Source organism: Anolis sagrei, chromosome 4, assembly GCF_037176765.1.
Source record: "Anolis sagrei isolate rAnoSag1 chromosome 4, rAnoSag1.mat, whole genome shotgun sequence".
NCBI lineage: Eukaryota > Metazoa > Chordata > Lepidosauria > Squamata > Dactyloidae > Anolis > Anolis sagrei.
In genome coordinates, this window is record NC_090024.1 from 125770297 (window position 1) to 125788916 (window position 18620).

Genomic DNA, 18620 nt, shown 5'->3' on the forward strand with positions numbered 1-18620 from the left:
AAATGGGAACATCCTGGCCTCTTTTGAAAGCAGGGTGTCCTTTATTTGAAAAATGACTTGTTTTTCCAAATGGTCCCCTTCAGCGGTCCTGCTCCGGCACTGAAGTGGGCCAGGTATTATCATGCAATTAGTTCTTTGTTTAGATCCAGAGTCAATAGGGAAGTGCCTTGGGAAAAGGTTACCCAAGGTCATTGATATACTGAAGATCACAGAAAGTGACTTTCTGATATTTGTATATATAGACAAAATGAAGTTCAACAGTGACAAATGCAAGATATTCCACTTTGGCAGGAAGAACAAATGCAAAGATACAGAATGGGGGACAATGCCTAGCTCAAGAGCAGTACGCCTGAAAAAGATCTTGGAGTCCTCGTGGACAACAAGTTAAACATGAGCCAACAATGTGATGTGGCGGCAAAAAAAGCCAACGGGATTTTGGCCTGCATCAATAGGAGCATAGTGTCTAGATCTAGGGAAGTAATGCTACCCCTCTATTCCGCTTTGGTTAGACCACACCTGGAATATTGTGTCCAATTCTGGGCACCACAATTCAAGAGAGATATTGACAAGCTGGAAGGTGTCCAGAGGAGGGTGACTAAAATGATCAAGGGTCTGGAGAACAAGCCCTATGAGGAGCGGCTTAAGGAGCTGGGTATGTTTAGCCTGAAGAAGAGAAGGCTGAGAGGAGATATGATAGCCATGTATAAATATGTGAAAGGAAGCCACAGGGAGGAGGGAACAAGCTTGTTTTCTGCTTCCTTGGAGACTAGGACGCGGAACAATGGCTTCAAACTACAAGAGAGGAGATTCCATCTGAACACAAGGAAGAACTTCCTGGCTGTGAGAGCTGTTCAGCAGTGGAACTCTCTGCCCCGGAGTGTGGTGGAGGCTCCTTCTTTGGAAGCTTTTAAACGGAGGCTGGATGGCCATCTGTCAGGGGTGATTTGAATGCAATATTCCTGCTTCTTGGCAGGGGGTTGGACTGGATGGCCCATGAGGTCTTTTCCAACTCTTTGATTCTATGATTCTATGACATATGCACAGGGGTCAGGGAGATACATAGGGAATAATGAGATATAAAGGGAATTCCATATACCCATCCACCCAACAGAGTCCAAATGGAAAAGAAAGTCCATAAGCATAAAATCATAATATAGGAAACATTCCCACTTATCCCTCCCACCAGAAATCCATAGAGAAATTGACGAGAGCCTTGATCATGGCTCAGCATATGTCCTTGTCCTTAGCAAAACTATAAGTTACTATCTTTTATTGGGGGGGGGGGGGGTCATGTTCGACTGCAATACCTGTTCTGTCATGCGCTGGGCCTGTAAAAATTTCCTTTAGAACAGGACGTGCAACCTTTGCCCAGCGGGAAGCCAGGGGGCCCAAGGAGAAGTTCTCTGAGGTTTTCCACCACAAACGATCTTTAGATGGCTTGTGAAGTATAACAAAGTCTTTTATTAATGAACAATCAAACAGAAACTTCTCTTGTCTTCAATAAAGCTAAACAAATGCTTCCAAGCTTTATGCAACTGGTGACTTCCTAATCTTGCCCACGAAAGACAGGCAACTGTCTTCAATAACTTCTTCTTTACTTTAAAGGAAAATCCCCTTTTCAACTTCTCCCAGGCTGACTGTAATCTAACCCTTACTGATGTGGGCTCTGCTACCGAGTCGAACTGCGTCTCGAAGCACCGAGTGGACCTACCAGTAAGGGCTTGGATATACTCCAGCTGGAGTTCTTTGGTCTTCCAAACTGTTCACCCTCCGAAATTCCTCAAAGCTTTAGGACTGCTTCCCTGGAAATCTTTGGGTGCTCTTAAGACTATTCTCCCCCGGAAAGTCTTAAGGGTTGAAACTTTTGTACAGGGGAAGCTTGCACACGTCCTGTACATTCGCTTTCCTTGCTGAGACTAACTAAAAATGGCTCCCTTCCCTTCCCAATTGCCCTGAGCAAGGGGCGGAACCAAAACTTAACAATGATGGACAGGTGACTTGCTCTACGACTGCAACCAAAGCAAGTCACCTATCTGCAGAATCCCAGGAACCTTGGATTGTAAGCAAACATTTAATACAAAGCAAATAAAATTGGAGCTCCTGGTACAGCCATACCAGCACAATACCAAACAAGTCAATTTGGAAAATGACTTGTTGTTGTTCATTCGTTCAGTCGTCTCCGACTCTTCGTGACCTCATGGACCAGCCCACGCCAGAGCTCCCTGTCGGCCGTCACCACCCCCAGCTCCTTCAATGACTACTTTAATGCAAAAAGCCTGAAAACAACTGGCTTAGAGAATACATCACATTTGGCAATTGATTTGTGATTCAAAGGCCAAGAAGTGCTATTTAAAAGTTAAAAGTACAGTAGCGCTTTCCTCCAGCTCTAAGTCGTTTTGGAAGCTTGGTAAGGAAACAAGATGATGTGAATGTGAAGAGCAAAGGCAGATGGTAAGTTGTGAAAGCTGATTGGTAGCAGACAGCATTAACCAGATCAAGTGGTTTCCTGCTTCAGGCCGGGTTTTGTGGAAGCCTCAAGAACATTCCCGGGACTGGCGACTTCCAGTGTCTCCCCTCACTCCCAATGCACAAGAACCACAGAGGAGGGGGAAGAAGGGAGAGAGGATCTCAACAGACACATCCTTCATCTTTCTATTTGCTGCCTTTATCTGGAGGCCAAGACCTTTGCGGGGAAAGGGAGAGATGGTGAGGCTTATCTCGGCTTCCTCCACCAGACATTACTACATCTGGCAAGCAGATACATCTTCTGTCTCAGCTTCTATTAATAGCAACAGATGAAAAGATTATGGCATGATCTTCTTCATTCTCCCAGTGACCTTGCCTGGCAAATCTGTATCATTTTTGTTTTCTTCATTTGAAGATTTTTTCCCCCACCAGACTCCATTCACACGTTCAGCCATGTTTACATGCATGCATGCTGTGAACCAAACCAGAGAATTCACAAGTGGGATAGGAGGCAAACCCAGCAGTTTGGAATCTCACATATTATCCAATGCAAATGCAAGTTTCACTGTGAAGCAAATCTCAAATTACGAGAGAAGTCAAAATAGTTACTAACCAAGAAATCCAACAATTTCCTTTCATTGGCTCAGAAGTGTATGGCTTTAAGAGTAGGCTTTTGGACTCTTTTTCCAGTGACTATGGTCCCTCCCACACAGGTGTATAAAATCCACATTGAACTGGAATATATGACAGTGTGGACTCAGATAACCCAGTTTAAAGCAGATATTGTGGATTATCTGCCTTGATATTCTGGGTTATATGGCTGTGTGGAAGGGCTCCGTGGCCCCTTCTACACTGCCATATAAAATCCAAATTATCTGCTTTGAACTGGATTATATGGCAGTGTAGACTCATATAATCCAGTTCAAAGTAAATAATGTGGATTATCTGCTGTGATGATCTGTAATATAGGGCAGTGTATAAGGGCTGTTGTGAGTTTTCCAGGCTGTATGGTCCCTTCCACACAGGTGTTTAAAATCCACATTGAACTGGAATATATGACAGTGTGGACTCAGATAACTCAGTTTAAAGCAGATATTGTGGATTATCTGCCTTGATATTCTGGGTTATATGGCTGTTTGAAAGGGCTCCGTGGCCCCTTCTATACTGCCATATAAAAACCAGATTATCTGCTTTGAACTGGATTATATGGCAGTGTAGACTCATACAATCCAGTTCAAAGTAAATAATGTGGATTATCTGCTGTGATGATCTGTAATATAGGGCAGTGTATAAGGGCTGTTGTGAGTTTTCCAGGCTGTATGGTCTCTTCCACACAGGTGTATAAAATCCACAATGAACTGGAATATATGACAGTGTGGACTCAGATAACCCAGTTTAAAGCAGATATTGTGGATTATCTGCCTTGATATTCTGGGTTATATGGCTGTATGGAGGGGCTCCGTGGCCCCTTCTACACTGCCATATAAAATCCAGATTATCTGCTTTGAACTGGATTATATAGCAGTGTAGACTCAGCTTAAAGCGGATATTGTGGATTATCTGCCTTGATATTCTGGGTTATATGGCTGTGTGGAAGGGCTCCGTGGCCCCTTCTACACTGCTGGAACTAGGAAAAAAGGGTTTATATATCTGTGGAATGACCAGGGTGGGACAAAGGACTCTTGACTGTTGGAGCTAGGTGTGAATGTTTCAACTGACCACCTTGATTAGCATTTGATGGCCTGGCAGTGCCTGGGGCAATCTTTTGTTGAGAGGTGACTAGACGTCCCAGATTGTTTCCCCTCTGTTGCTAATCAAGGATTTTGATTCGGGGGGGGGGGGGGAACTGAGTTTGATTCGGGGGGGGGGGGGCTGAGTCTGAGTGAAAGAGGGTCTACCCTAGCAAACCTTTTGTATCGCTACCCCAATACCCCCATGCAAATGGGATATATTGAGCATGGTGATCAGATCATGATATGAATAAACATAAGTTTAAATATTTTTTTATTTTATTTGTTGTGTCAGGGCAACCAGTCAATTATATTACATTTCTAACAGAACAAAGCAAACAAAATAGAAAATACAAAATGTGTGAGTTTGGTAGTTGATTAAATGTCCTTTGACCAGTATCTGGCCCCTTGGAGTGCTTCTGGTGTTGCTGCGAGAAGGCCCTCCATTGTGCATGTGGCAGGGCTCAGGTTGCATTGCAGCAGGTGGTCAATGGTTTGCTCCTCTCCACATTCGCATGTTAAGGATTCTACTTTGTAGCCCCATTTCTTAAGGTTGGCTCTGTATCTCGTGGTGCCAGAGCGCAGTCTGTTCAGCGCCTTCCAAGCTGCCCAGTCCTATGTGTGCCCAGGGGGGAGCCTCTCATTTGGTATCAGCCATTGGTTGAGGTTCTGGGTTTGAGCCTGCCACTTTTGGACTCTCACTTGCTGTGGTGTTCCAGCGAGTGTCTCTGTAGATCTTAGAAAACTATTTCTAGATTTAAGTCGTTGATGTGCTGGCAGATAAACAAACAGGGGATGAGCTGGAGATGTCACTGCCTTGGTCCTTTCACTATTGGCTACTACTTCCCGGCGGATGTCAGGTGGTGCAATACCGGCTAAGCAGTGTAATTTCTCCCGTGATAATGCGGCATGTCTCATTAAGAGCCACATCCACTGTTTTAGGGTGGTGAGATGTGTTCCACACTGGGCATGCATACTCAGCAGCAGAGTAGCATAGCGCAAGGGCAGATGTCTTCACTGTATCCGGTTGTGATCCCCAGGTTGTGCCAGTCAGCTTTTGTATGATATTGTTTCTAGCACCCACTCTTTGCTTGATGTTCAGGCAGTGTTTCTTGTAGGTCAGAGCACGGTCCAGAGTGACTCCCAGGTATATGGGTGCCCTGCAATGCTCCAGTGGGATTCCTTCCCAGGTGATCTTCAGAGCTCGGGATGCTTCTCTGTTCTTGAGATGAAAGGCACATGTCTGTGTTTTAGATGGATTAGGGATCAGCTGGTTTTCCCTGTAATAGGCAGTAAGAGCACCTACAGCTTCGGAGAGCTTCGGTTCAACCATCTCAAAGCTCCCTGCTTGAGCGGTAATGGCACGATCATCAGCATAGATGAAACTCTCTAAATAATGTACCAGTAAGGCCTTTGTGTGGACAATCATGAGAATTTCGGAGGGGGGGGGCTGAAGCCCCTCAAGCCCCCACCCCCTGGCTACATGCCTGCAAGGTGGTCAGTTGAAACATTCACACCTAGCTCCAACAGACAAGAGTTCTTTGTCCCACCCAGGACATTCCACAGATATATAAGAGAGATATTGACAAGCTGGAATGTGTCCAGAGGAGGGCGACTAAAATGATCAAGGGTCTGGAGAACAAGCCCTATGAGGAGCGGCTTAGGGAACTGGGCATGTTTAGCCTGAAGAAGAGAAGGCTGAGAGGAGATATGATAGCCATGTATAAATATGTGAGAGGAAGCCACAGGGAGGAGGGAGCAAGCTTGTTTTCTGCTTCCTTGGAGACTAGGACACGGAACAATGGCTTCAAACTACAAGAGAGGAGATTCCATCTGAACATTAGGAAGAACTTCCTAACTGTGAGAGCCGTTCAGCAGTGGAACTCTCTGCCCCGGAGTGTGGTGGAGTCTCCTTCTTTGGAAGCTTTTAAGCAGAGGCTGGATGGCCATTTGTCAGGGGTGATTTGAATGCAATATTCCTGCTTCTTGGCAGGGGGTTGGACTGGATGGCCCATGAGGTCTCTTCCAACTCTTTGATTCTATAATTCTATGATTCTATAAACCCAATTTTCCTAGTTTCAACAGACCTCACTACCTCTGAGGATGTTTGCCATAGATGCAGGCGAAACGTCAGGAGAGAATGCCTCTAGAACATGGCCATATAGCCCGAAAAAACCAACAACAACCCAAATTTTATGATTCTATGACCAGGGATGTCCTTTCCTCCTCCTGGGGGAGGCAGAGGCAGGATCCTGTTGAGCCGGGCTCTTTGTCTTCCTTCGTAAAGGGAGGGGGGATCCAATGCGTTCCTTCCTTCCTTCCTTCCTCCTTTCGCCCTGTCAATCAAAGTCAGCGTGGAGCTGCCGAGTTGCGCCTTCGCCGCCTCCCAACAGGTTGGAAAGCCATTAATTACTGCCTGGGCCATGCAGCTCTGCGCTCGTGCTGCCGACGCTCAAGCCACCGCCGGGACTTCTCTACTGCTGCTGCTGCTGCTCCTCTTGCCGCCTCCGCTTTCTTTGCTGTGCTGCCCATGGAGCGTTAGGGCTCAGCATGGCCCTCCGGCTCCTCCTGGCTCCTTGCTGGTCGCTGCTGCTCCTCGCCTGCGCTAAGGTAAGCAACGGATAAGGGCCACCTTCCCCCCCCCCCCCGGGCTCGGTTTGCCCTTGCCCATCCCATTTCTTTCAGTTTCAAACAGGGCTTTGGATTCTCCCTGGATGAGAGCTACTTGGTGCTGCGTTGGAACTGAATTGCAGCTTTGAGGGAAGCAGCAAAGGAGGCTTTTGAGCCCCCTCTGTGGCAAGCAAGAGAGTAAAGAAGCCTCCATAGAGAATCATGTTGACTTTGGTGGAGAGGTGGTTGACAAAGTAGGGGAAGTGGTCAACATTTTCTAATGCAGTGGTTCTCAACCCTGAGGGGGTCATGAGGCGGTGTCAAAGGGGTCGCCAAAGACCATCAGAAAACATAGTATTTTCTGGTGGTCATTGGGATTCTGTGTGGGAAGTTTGACCCAATTCTATTGTTCGTCAAGTTCAGAATGCTCTTTGATTGTAGGTGAACTATAAATCCCAACAACTACAACTCCCAAATGTCAAGGTCTATTTTCCCCAGACTCTACCAGTGTTCACATTTGGGCATACTGAGTATTTGTGCCAAGTTTGGTCCAGATCCATCATTGCATGAATCCTCAGTGCTCCTCTGGATATAGGTGAACTACAACTCCTACACTCAAGGTCAATGCCCAAAAAACCCTTCCAGTGTTTTCTGTTGGTCATGGGAGTTCTTTGTGCCAAGTTCGGTTTAAATCCATCGCTGGTGGAGTTTAGAATGCTTTTTGATTATAGGTGAACTATAAATCCCAGCAACTACAACTCCCAAATTAACAAAATCAATCCTCCCCCCCCCCCCAACCCCACTAGCATTCACATTTGGGCATATTGGGCATTTGTGCTCAATTTAGTCCAGTGAATGTAGACATATCCTACATATTGGATATTTACATTACGATTTATAACAGTACTAAAATGACAGTTATCAAGTAGCAACGAAAACAATATTATGGTTGGGGGTCACCACAACATATGGAACTGCATTAAGGGGTCACGGCATTAGCAAGGTTGAGAACCACTGTTCTAATGTTACACCATTAAGCTGTATCTCTGGCATTGGAGAGGGATTGGCTGGTGACTGTTGGAAGAGCACTTTGGTTTTCTCAATGTTCAATGACAGGCCGAGCTTCTCGTATGCTTCTGCGAAGGTGTTTAGAGTGGCTTGTAGGGCTTCTTCTGAATGCGCACAGATGACATTGTCATCAGCATAGGTAAAGGTAAAGGTAGTCCCCTGACATTAAGTCCAGTCATGTCTGACTCTGGGGTGTGGTGCTCATCTCCATTTCTAAGCTGAAGAGCCAGCATTGTCATGTGGCTGGCATGACTTCATGAAGCACTGTTACCTTCCCGCTGGAGCGGTACCTATTGATCTACTCACATTTGCATGTTTTCGAACTGCTAGGTTGGCAGAAGCTAGGGCTGACAGTGGAAGCTCACGCCGCTCCCCGGAATCGAACCTGCGACCTTTCGATCAACAAGCTCAGCAGCTCAGTGCTTTAACCCACTGCGCCACTGGGGGCTCCCTGTCATCAGCATACTGGAGTTCTATAACAGATGTTGTTATAACCTTGGTTTTGGCTTTCAGTCTAATGTTACACCATTAAGCTGTATCTCTGGCATTGGAGAGGGATTGGCTGGTGACTGTTGGAAGAGCACTTTGGTTTTTTCAATGTTCAATGACAGTCTGAGCTTCTCGTATGCTTCTGCAAAGGTGTTTAGAGTGGCTTGTAAGTCTTCTGAATGCGCACAGATGACGTTGTCATCAGCATACTGGAGTTCTATAACAGATGTTGTTGTAACCTTGGTTTTGGCTTTCAGTCTAAAGTTACACCATTAAGCTGTATCTCTGGCATTGGAGAGGGATTGGCTGGTGACTGTTGGAAGAGCACTTTGGTTTTTTCAATGTTCAATGACAGTCTGAGCTTCTCGTATGCTTCTGCAAAGGTGTTTAGAGTGGCTTGTAGGTCTTCTGAATGCGCACAGACGATGTTGTCATCAGCATACTGGAGTTCTATAACAGATGTTGTTGTAACCTTGGTTTTGGCTTTCAGTCTAATGTTACACCATTAAGCTGTATCTCTGGCATTGGAGAGGGATTGGCTGGTGACTGTTGGAAGAACACTTTGGTTTTTTCAATGTTCAATGACAGTCTGAGCTTCTCGTATGCTTCTGCAAAGGTGTTTAGAGTGGCTTGTAGGTCTTCTGAATGCGCACAGATGACGTTGTCATCAGCATACTGGAGTTCTATAACAGATGTTGTTGTAACCTTGGTTTTGGCTTTCAGTCTAATGTTACACCATTAAGCTGTATCTCTGGCATTGGAGAGGGATTGGCTGGTGACTGTTGGAAGAACACTTTGGTTTTTTCAATGTTCAATGACAGTCTGAGCTTCTCGTATGCTTCTGCAAAGGTGTTTAGAGTGGCTTGTAGGTCTTCTGAATGCGCACAGACGATGTTGTCATCAGCATACTGGAGTTCTAGAATTATTACACTTTATTTGTTACACTTTATTTGTACCCCGCTACCATCTCCCCAAGGGACTCGGTGCGGCTTACATGAGGCCGAGCCCGAAGACACAATACAGGCAATAAACAACAATACAAGCAATTTAAAAATAAAAACACAAACAATAAAAAATATACAACATTATCATTAAGACAACACCCAATTAAAAACAGTAGGAAGGCCAAATGTAAAGTTAAAATTGGAAATAATGTTGGGAGGACATGGATGAAAGGAGATAGTGGTGTTTGTGAAGGGGCATACGAGCAGACCTAGAGAAATGTAAAGTGCTTCGGAGGACAAAGTGCTATAGGATCATTATTCCGGGAAGGCACACTGGAACAGCCACGTCTTCAAGCTCCTCCTGAAGACTGCCAAAGTTAGGGCATGCCTGATGTCTTTAGGGAGTGCATTCCAGAGTCGAGGGGCCACCACCAAGAAGGCCCTCTCTCTCGTCCCCACCAATTGCGCCTGCGATGCTGGTGGGATCGAGAGCAGGGCTTCTCTGGATGATCGACGGATCGTGTGGGTTCGTATGCGGAGATGCGGTCACACAGGTAGGCGAGTCCCAAACAGTTTAGGGCTTTGTAGGTAAGAACCTGCACCTTGAATTGGGTCCGGTAGATGAATGGCAGCCAGTGGAGCTCCTTGAACAGGAGGGATGACCGCTCCCTGTAAGAAGCCCCAGTTAACAACCTGGCTGCTGCCTGTTGGATCATCTGAAATTTCCGGGCCATTTTCAAGGGCAGCCCCACGTAGAGTGCATTGCAGTAATCCAGTCTAGAGGTGACTAAGGCGTGGACCACTTTGGTGGTCCACGCCTTCCCGAGGTCCGCCTTCCCGAGGTACGGTCGCATTTGGCGCATGAGTTTTAATTGTGCAAAGGCCCTACAGATGTAACCTTGCTTTCGGCTTTCAGTCTGCTGAGGTTGAATAGCTTGCCATCTGTCCGATATATGATTTCCACTCCGGTGGGAAGCTTCCCATCAACAAGATGAAGCATCATAGCGATGAAGATGGAGAATAAAGTTGGGGCAATAACACATCCCTGTTTGACACCCGATTCCACCTTAAATGCCTATTATCCCCAGTCTGAATGGCTGGTAATGAAAAGTGGTGCAAGTTGTTCTTCAGTAACACATTTTTTACAAATTGGGTAAAAAATAAATAAAGCGTAATGACCACTATGTAAAAAGATTCTAGTTGGCCCTCTGTATCCACAAATTTTCCATCCTTGTATTCAACAGCCCTTTGAAAGCAACCATCAGGCTGATGTGGCCCTTGATGAAAATGCGTTTTGAAACAAACCCCTGCACTAAGTCTATATGAAATAAACAATAAATCATATATTTTTAAATCTATATATATATAAATGTAATGTTTGTTTGTGGGATTAGCATAACTCAAAAACCACTGGATGAATTGACACCAAATTTGGGCTCAACAAACCTATCAGGCCAACGAGTGACCATCACAAAAAAATTTGATTTTGTCATTTGGAAATTGTAGTTGCTGGGATTTATAGTTAACCTGCAATCAAAGAGTATTCTGAACTCCACCAAAGATGGAATTAAACCAAACGTGGCACACAGGACTCCCATGACCAACAGAAAACACTAGAAGGGGTTGGTGGGCATTGATGCTAAATATGCTGTGGGAATGAGACACTTGATGAATGGTTAGGCCATTGCATTTCCACAGGATGTTGTATACATGTGGCATCCAGATAAGTATTCATTGCTGGATATCTTGTAGAGCTGCAAAGGATGTTGGGGGTACTGCTTTGCAGTGGCTCCAGTCCTTCCTTGAGGGTCGTTCTCAGAAGGTGTTGTTGGGGGACACCTGCTCTTCCTCACAACCATTGACTCGTGGGGTCCCGCAGGGCTCTATTCTATCCCCCATGTTGTTTAATATTTATATGAAGCCACTGGGAGAAATCATCCGGAGTTTTGGGGTCAGGTGTCATCTGTACGCAAATGATGTTCAGCTCTATCACTCTTTTCCACCTGTTACTAAGGAGGCTGTGCAGGTCCTGAACCGGTGCTTGGCTGCTGTGTTGGCCTGGATGAGGGCGAACAGATTGAAACTTAATCCAGACAAGACAGGTACTCCTGATCAGTTGAAAGTCCGAACAGGAGATAGGGTTACAGCCCGTGTTAGACGGGGTCACACTCCCCCTGAAGACACAGGTTATAGTCTGGGAGTGATCCTGGAGTCACCGCTGAGCCTGGAACCCCAGGTCTCAGCGGTGGCCAGGAGAGCTTTTGCATAATTAAAACTTGTGCGTCAGCTGCTCCCATTCCTTGGGAGGTCTGACTAGGCCATGGTGGTCCACACTCTGGTTACATCCAGAATAGACTACTGCAATGCTCTCTACGTGGGGCTGCCTTTGAAAACTTCTCGGAAGCTTCAATTAGTCCAATGGTCAGCAGCCATGTTGTTAACTGGAGCGGCGTACAGGGAGCATACTACTCTTCTGTTGCGTCAGCTCCACTGGCTGCTGATTGGCTTCCGGGCACAATTCAAAGTGCTGTTTTTAACTTTTAAAGCCCTGAATGGTTCTGGCCCATACTACTTGTCTGAACGTATCTCCTGCTATGAACCATCACAAAGCTTAAGATGGTCAGGAGAGGACCTGCTCTCCATCCCACCACTCTCGCAACTGCGGTTGGTGGGAACGAGAGACAGCGCCTTCTCGGCAGTGCCCCCCCCCCCATCTATGGAACTCCCTCCCAAAGGACATCAGGTTGGCCACCTCCCTCTTGTCCTTTAGAAGACAACTGAAGCCAAGGCTCTGGGGCCAGGCGTTTGATTAGAAGATAGTGACAATAGGAAAGGAATTGTGACACTGGATTTCCCGGTTTGATTTTTGGTTTTATTGGCGTTTTAATATTATCTGGTAAGTGAATGTATTGGCTGATGTGTTTGATGTTTTAATATGATTTTACGTTTTTTTTCTTTTCCTATTCTTTTCTTTCTTTCTTGTTCTTTACCCCTACATTTTCTTTTCCCCTATCACTCAAAAACCAAATTTTTGTATGTAAGAAGGTTAATAAACTCAATAATTTTTTTAAAAAAGAGATGATTTTACTGTTTTACTGTTTTATTATATTCTCTTTTTTTTACTTTCAAAGTTATTTTTATTTAGAATATGTTGCCCCTTAGAGTGGAGCAGAGAGAAAAGTATAAAGAAAATTAAGATTTCCCATTCTTTAATGTGTATGCTGTAAGCATCGTTGATGCCTGTGTGAGGCCACTCTGAGTCCCCTTGTGGGGAGAAGGGTGAGATATAAATATACAAAACAAACAAACAAACAAACAAATAATGCAGTGGTTGAGTGTGAACCCATCATAGAATCATAGAGTTGGAAGAGACCTCATGGGCCATCCGGTCCAACCCCCTGCCAAGAAGCAGGAAAATCGCATTCAGAGCACCCCCAATAGATGGCCATCCAGCCACTGTTTAAAAGCCTCCAAAGAAGGAGCCTCCATCACGCTCCGGGGCAGAGAGTTCCACTGCTGAACAGCTCTCACAGTCAGGAAGTTCTAGCTGATGTTCAGATGGAATCTCCTTTCTTGTAGTTTGAAGCCATTGTTCTGCATCCTAGTCTCCAGGGCAGCAGAAAACAAGCTTGCTCCCTCCTCCCTATTGACTTCCTCCCACGTATTTATACATGGCTATCATATCTCTTCTCAGTCTTCTCTTCTTCAGGCTAAACATTCCCAGCTCTTTAAGCCGCTCCTCATAGGGCTTGTTCTCCAGACACTTGATCATCTGAACTTTATCTTGAAAGAGGATCTGAGGATGACTTGAAAAGGATCCTGGGACATACCTTTTAGAGAACTATACAGAAACAGAATCAGTTTCCACAAAGAGCCAGTATAATGCATACCATTGGGTTATTGTTCCACGTATTTATTATTTATTTATTTAAAACTTTTGTAGCCCGATCTTCTCTACCTCCGTAGAGGGACTCCGACCGGCTAACAGCAAGGATTCAATGCTAACAATACAATCTAAAACATCGTACATCAACAATAAATTAAAATACATATAGACTAAAATACATAAAAGCCAGTTTGTCAAGATAAAATCATGTCTCACTCAGTCCGCATATGTCAGGGGTCCTCAAACTTTATGAACAAGCCACAGTCCCTCAAACTGTTGGAGGGCCGGATTATATTTTGAAAAAAACATGAATTCCTATGCACATTGTAAATATCTTATTCGTAGTGCAAAAACACTTTAAAACAATACAATATTACAGACAATGCCATTGCTGTATTGTCGAAGGCTTTCATGGCTGGAATCACTAGGTTCTTGTGGGTTTTTTCGGGCTATAGAGCCATGTTCTAGAGGCATTTCTCCTGACTTTCGCCTGCATCTATGGCAAGCATCCTCAGAGGTTGAGAAGGTCTGTTGGAAGTAGGAAAAATGGGTTTATATATCTGTGGAATGGCTGGGGTGGGGCAAGGAGCTCTTCCCTGCTGCAGTTAGGTGTGAATGTCCAAATGCTAATGAAGGTGATCAGCTAAACATTCACACCTAACTGCAACAGGGAAGAGCTCCTTGCCCCACCCCAGCCATTCCACAGATATATAAACCCATTTTTCCTACTTCCAACAGACCTTCTCAACCTCTGAGGATGCTTGCCATAGATGCAGGCGAAACGTCAGGAGAAATGCCTCTAGAACATGGCTCTATAGCCCGAAAAAACCCACAAGAACCTAATGCCATTGCTGTTGCCCGTTTTTGATCCAAAGATATTTAGCAACCTGCACTCCTTCTATTTTTATCAGTTTTATACTAATTTATGCAATGCTTTTGATACGAAATAAATAAATAAATAACCTGGAAAGATCCTTGTTTTTTTTCTCCCTAAAGACTCAGGATCTCCTCCCCTGCCCTCCCGGCCCACATTTGCAAAGCCCTGCTCCTCTCCCCTCCCACCGTTCTCACATTTGGTGCCTCCACAGGGGGGTGAGAGAGTGTGTCCCATTCACTCCAGGTGTTCTGTGAAGGAGGCGAAGGCACACCTTCTGACCTGAAAGAGGAGCTCTAATTAAAGCTCTGTGCTCTTTAATAACACTTGTCTCCCGGCAGCTGTAAAAACCCCTCTGTCAAACCCTCCTCATTATTACAAAACCGCCATTCAGAGGGGAGGCCAGCGAGCACTACCCCTGTCATTATAAATGGAGGAGGCAGCCTCGTCACCACTTCAATCACTTTGCTTGAACTTCCCAGATTTCATGGGTCACCAAACGTATTGTCGCCTTCTTTCTCAGAGGCCTCGGCAGAAACCTTCCCATTTCCACACTATGAATAGCTAGAGGGACATTTCTCTCTCTCCTTCTCTCATGTCCCCATCCAGGGAGGAGAAGATTGTTATCTGCTCCCAAATGAGACCTAGGTTACAATGCTATTCTGCGCTACTATGTCAAGCACCTGTTTTTAAAATTACAAATGGCTTGCACTTCTTTTAGCCCCACACAATCCCCACCCCCACCCCGGAGCTTGGCTTTTTCCTATACTCACACAGAGAGTTACCTGTGCTGGCTTTAGCCTATACTTACTTACTTAGGCAATCCCTCCTTGGCCGAGTAGGATAGTCTACCAGGATCAGTATTCTGGTGACTGTGGAGCCCTATTCTTGATCTTCATCTTCTCCCACAGTGAGGGCATTGGTTTCCAAGTGGAAGGCGGTCCCAGTCGTGGTTGGCTTGATGCACCTTCCTCTTGGCATGTTTCTCTCTTTCACATTCGTGCCTCTTCAAATTCTGCAGCACTGTTGGTCACAGCTGACCTCCAGCTGGAGCGCTCAAGGGTCAGGGCTTCCCAGTTCTCAGTGTCTATGTCAGATAGAAAGGCTCTATATCCAAGGAACTACTTTTTTCCGGGAAGGAGGAACAGGGAATTTTAAAATTAGTGAAATCCCACAAGCTACCAACACTTATAAGGAACTCACAGGAGGGAGAGTGATAAATCAGGGAGGGATATAACTGTATATATATACAGAAGTGGCCCTAGGTAATTTTCAATGGTATTTTGCCCCCCCCCCCAACCAATCATTGATATATATTTTCTGTTTGTTGTCGGAGTTCTCTGAGCCATATTTGGTTCAATTCCATCATTGGTGGAGTTCAGAATGCTCTTTGATTGTCGGTGAACTATACATCCCAGTAACTACACTTGCCGCACTTGCTCCCTTGCCTGGCCCACTTTGGGTCTGGAGGCGTGCCTGAAGACCCCAGCGTGTGCACCAAAAGTCACCTCTTCTCCTCAGCCAGTGGGACCAAGAGAGAGAGAGAGAGAGAGGTGGAGATGCTCACTTTTCCTGAAAGTAGGCGCAAAAACAAAGGAGGGAGCGGAGGTGGGAGATACCTCCAGCCGGAGGGTCTCTCTCTCTCTTGGTCCCAATGGCTGAAGAGAAAGTCAGGAGAAGAGGCGACTTTTGGTGTGCACGCTGGGGTCTTCAGACACGCCTCCGGACCCAAAGTGGGCCAGGCGCGGCAGCTCCGCCCCTTGGCCCACCCGCGGATTGGGGAGAGCAGAGGAGGCGGGTGGGGCGCCGGGGGATTGGGAAAGGGAGCCGGTCATGGGGAAGGGATCGAACACGTAGAACGATTAAGCGCTGGCTCTGCTCGTGCACCCGGTGGCCGGGTGGAGCAGGAACGAGAGGGGCTAGGCGAGGCTCAAGGGCCAGGCCCCTTTGGGAAGAGGATCATCTGGCAGCAAGGCAAGAAAGCCAAGGCTCCCCCTGGACTGCTAGGGCTGTTGTGAGCTGAGGGGGCACTCCTCAAGTGGTGGTCAAGGGGCATTTACAGAGGCGCCTCTGTGCCCCTGGCAAAAAAAAGTGTTCTGCGACCACTTACTTCGCGTAATGGATGAGCCGCCCCTGTATATATATATATATATATATATATATATCTGAATGACGTCTGAACTGAGAGGTTTTGTAACTGTTTCTTCAATTGGGGTATGCTGCCACCTTTTCTAATATTCGGGCTGAGAGGATACTTAGTAACACTCTTCTGTGTTACTATGGGGTTTATTTTCCTCCGAGGGTTTAAATATCAATGACATTCACACACAGGCTGTGGTAAAGAGTTAACTACAACAAAATGTTTATTTAACAGGTTTAAGTTCCTCTGGTACAAATGCGTAATGGTTTCAGAAGTATTTCAGTGCTTGAATCACAGGTTCCAGTCAAAACCTTTAAACTGGGAAACTCTTATTATTCCACTAAGCGGTTTCTCCAATACAAACAGCCCAATTCTCCAGGGTCTGTTTACACCAATAGTTCTTCCTTGAAGCAACTATTAAGAATTTACCACAAGCTAAACTTCCTTCTTTTCCCTTTTCACTTCCTAACTGTTATCCCTAAACTCCAACTGTCAAAACCCAACTGCCAAACTCAAGCCTCAGAATTCAAAAAGGTACCTTTTTTTCTTTATCTGAATATTAGGCTCCGACCACTATTCTAACCAATCCTGGCCATCTACCCTTTTCTTCCTTAACAAAGACACGCCCTCTCTAAGAAAACCTAACCTAAGATGACATCTCCCTGTTTTCCTAATCTAAAATGGCTGCCGGAACTTCACTAGGCCCGTATCCTAACTGTTAGAGGTAAGGGTTCACCACATCAGACAATTTAAGGTTGGCTTTGAGCCTGTCTTTAAATCTCTTTTCCTGCCCAACAACATTCCATTTTCCGTTCTTGAGTTCGGAGTAGAGCAGCTGCTTTGGGAGACGGTGGCTGGGCATCCGGACAACGTGACCGGCCCAACGGAGTTGATGGCGGAGGACCATCGCTTCAATGCTGGTGGTCTTTGCTTCTTCCAGCACGCTGACGTTTGTCCACCTGTCTTCCCAAGAGATTTGCAGGATTTTCCAGAGGCAGCATTGATGGAATCATTCTAGGAGTTGCATGTGACGTCTGTAGACAGTCCACGTTTTGCAGGCATATAGCAGGACAAGCACCTTGTTAGCCCTACGGATGTCCCGGTCCTCAAATAGTCTCTGCTTCATTCATTTAGCCTATAAAGCCCTAAACGGTTCTGGCCCAACTTACCTGTCTGAACATAACTCCCCATATGAACCAGCTAGGACTTTAAGATCATCTGGGGAGGACCTGCTCTCGTTCCTACCAGCGTCACAAACAAAGCTGGCAGGGACGAGAGACAGGACCTTCTCAGTGGTGGCCCCTCAGCTACGGAATGCCCATCCTAGGGACATTAGATCGACCCCCTCCCCTTTAGCATTCCGAAGAAAAGTTAAGACTTGGCTGTTCAAGCAAGTGGTTGGCAATGCAGTGCCATAGACATAGGAATATGGAACGATTGGATGATGATCTTGGACAATGCTTTTAATTAAGAGACATTTGTGACTATGTTTTTAACTGATCTTGTTATGATTTTATGCTATATGTCAATGTTTTTAATTGTTTTATGTTGCAGTTGGCATTGAACTGTTGCCTTGTTAACCGCACTGAGTCACCTGTGGGCTAAGAGGGGCAGTATACAAATAGAATAAATAAATAAATAAATAAATAAGTAAAAGGAAATGCAATCATGCAGATAGGCAGGTCCCAAACCATGCAGGGCTTTGCTAGGTAAGAACCTGCACCTTGAATTGGGACTGGAAAATAAACGGCAGCCAATGGAGCTCCTTAAACAGGGAGGTTGATTGCAATCTGTAATTCGCACCAGTTAGTAGTCTGGCTGCTGCTTGTTAGGCCAGTTGAAATTTCTGAGCCATTTTCAAGGGCAGTCCCACGTAGAGCGCATTGCAGTAGTCAAGTCTAGAGGTAACTAAGGCGTGGACCATCATGGCCAAATCTTGGGCAGATTGCACTCTTTCAGCCTCAGAGGTAATAAACCTTCTTTTAACAAATCCTGCCAAGAAAACACAGTAACGGGATTGCCTCAGGGTTGTTATATGTTGGAAGTGACTTGAAGGCACATAGAAACAATATTTACCTGGCATGGCTCTGGAGTTCTCAAGCTAACCCTTCCCTGTTTTTGTCAGGACAGTAGTGAGCCTGCAGAAGGAGCGGGTACCTGGAATGAAGAGATCACCAAGTGGTGGGGGGAATGGAGCTCCTGGTCCACCTGCTCCCGTACCTGTGGAGGGGGAGTCATGTCCCGAGAGAGGCACTGCCTACGGCAGCGGTAAGTAATTAAGCAGGGCAGTGGGAACGTAGGCGTTTTTGATTTAAAAATGGTTCAAAACTCGTTTTGGATCTTGGTGTTTTGATTCTAAAGTCAATTCTGATTTTCACAGAAAAAAATGTTCAAAACTTTCCTAAACTTCAGA

The 18620-nt window shown here is 45.7% G+C and overlaps 1 protein-coding gene across 3 annotated transcripts in view; it reads left to right on the forward strand.

The window, feature by feature from the left end:
* The first annotated feature begins 6554 nt into the window (after window positions 1-6554).
* Window positions 6555-18620, forward strand: part of LOC132774378 (ADAMTS-like protein 2) — a 56534-nt gene continuing 44468 nt past the window's right edge. For 2 of the 3 annotated variants that reach the window (XR_010909832.1, XM_060774444.2), the window contains exons 1-2: window positions 6555-6806; window positions 18333-18475. Coding sequence is in view for 2 of the 3 variants with exons in the window: in XM_060774444.2 (XP_060630427.2) it covers window positions 6747-6806; window positions 18333-18475 (203 nt within the window). In the remaining variant the exon portion in view is untranslated. The remainder of the gene's footprint in view (window positions 6807-18332; window positions 18476-18620) is intronic. The other variant, XM_060774445.2, reaches the window with a different exon arrangement.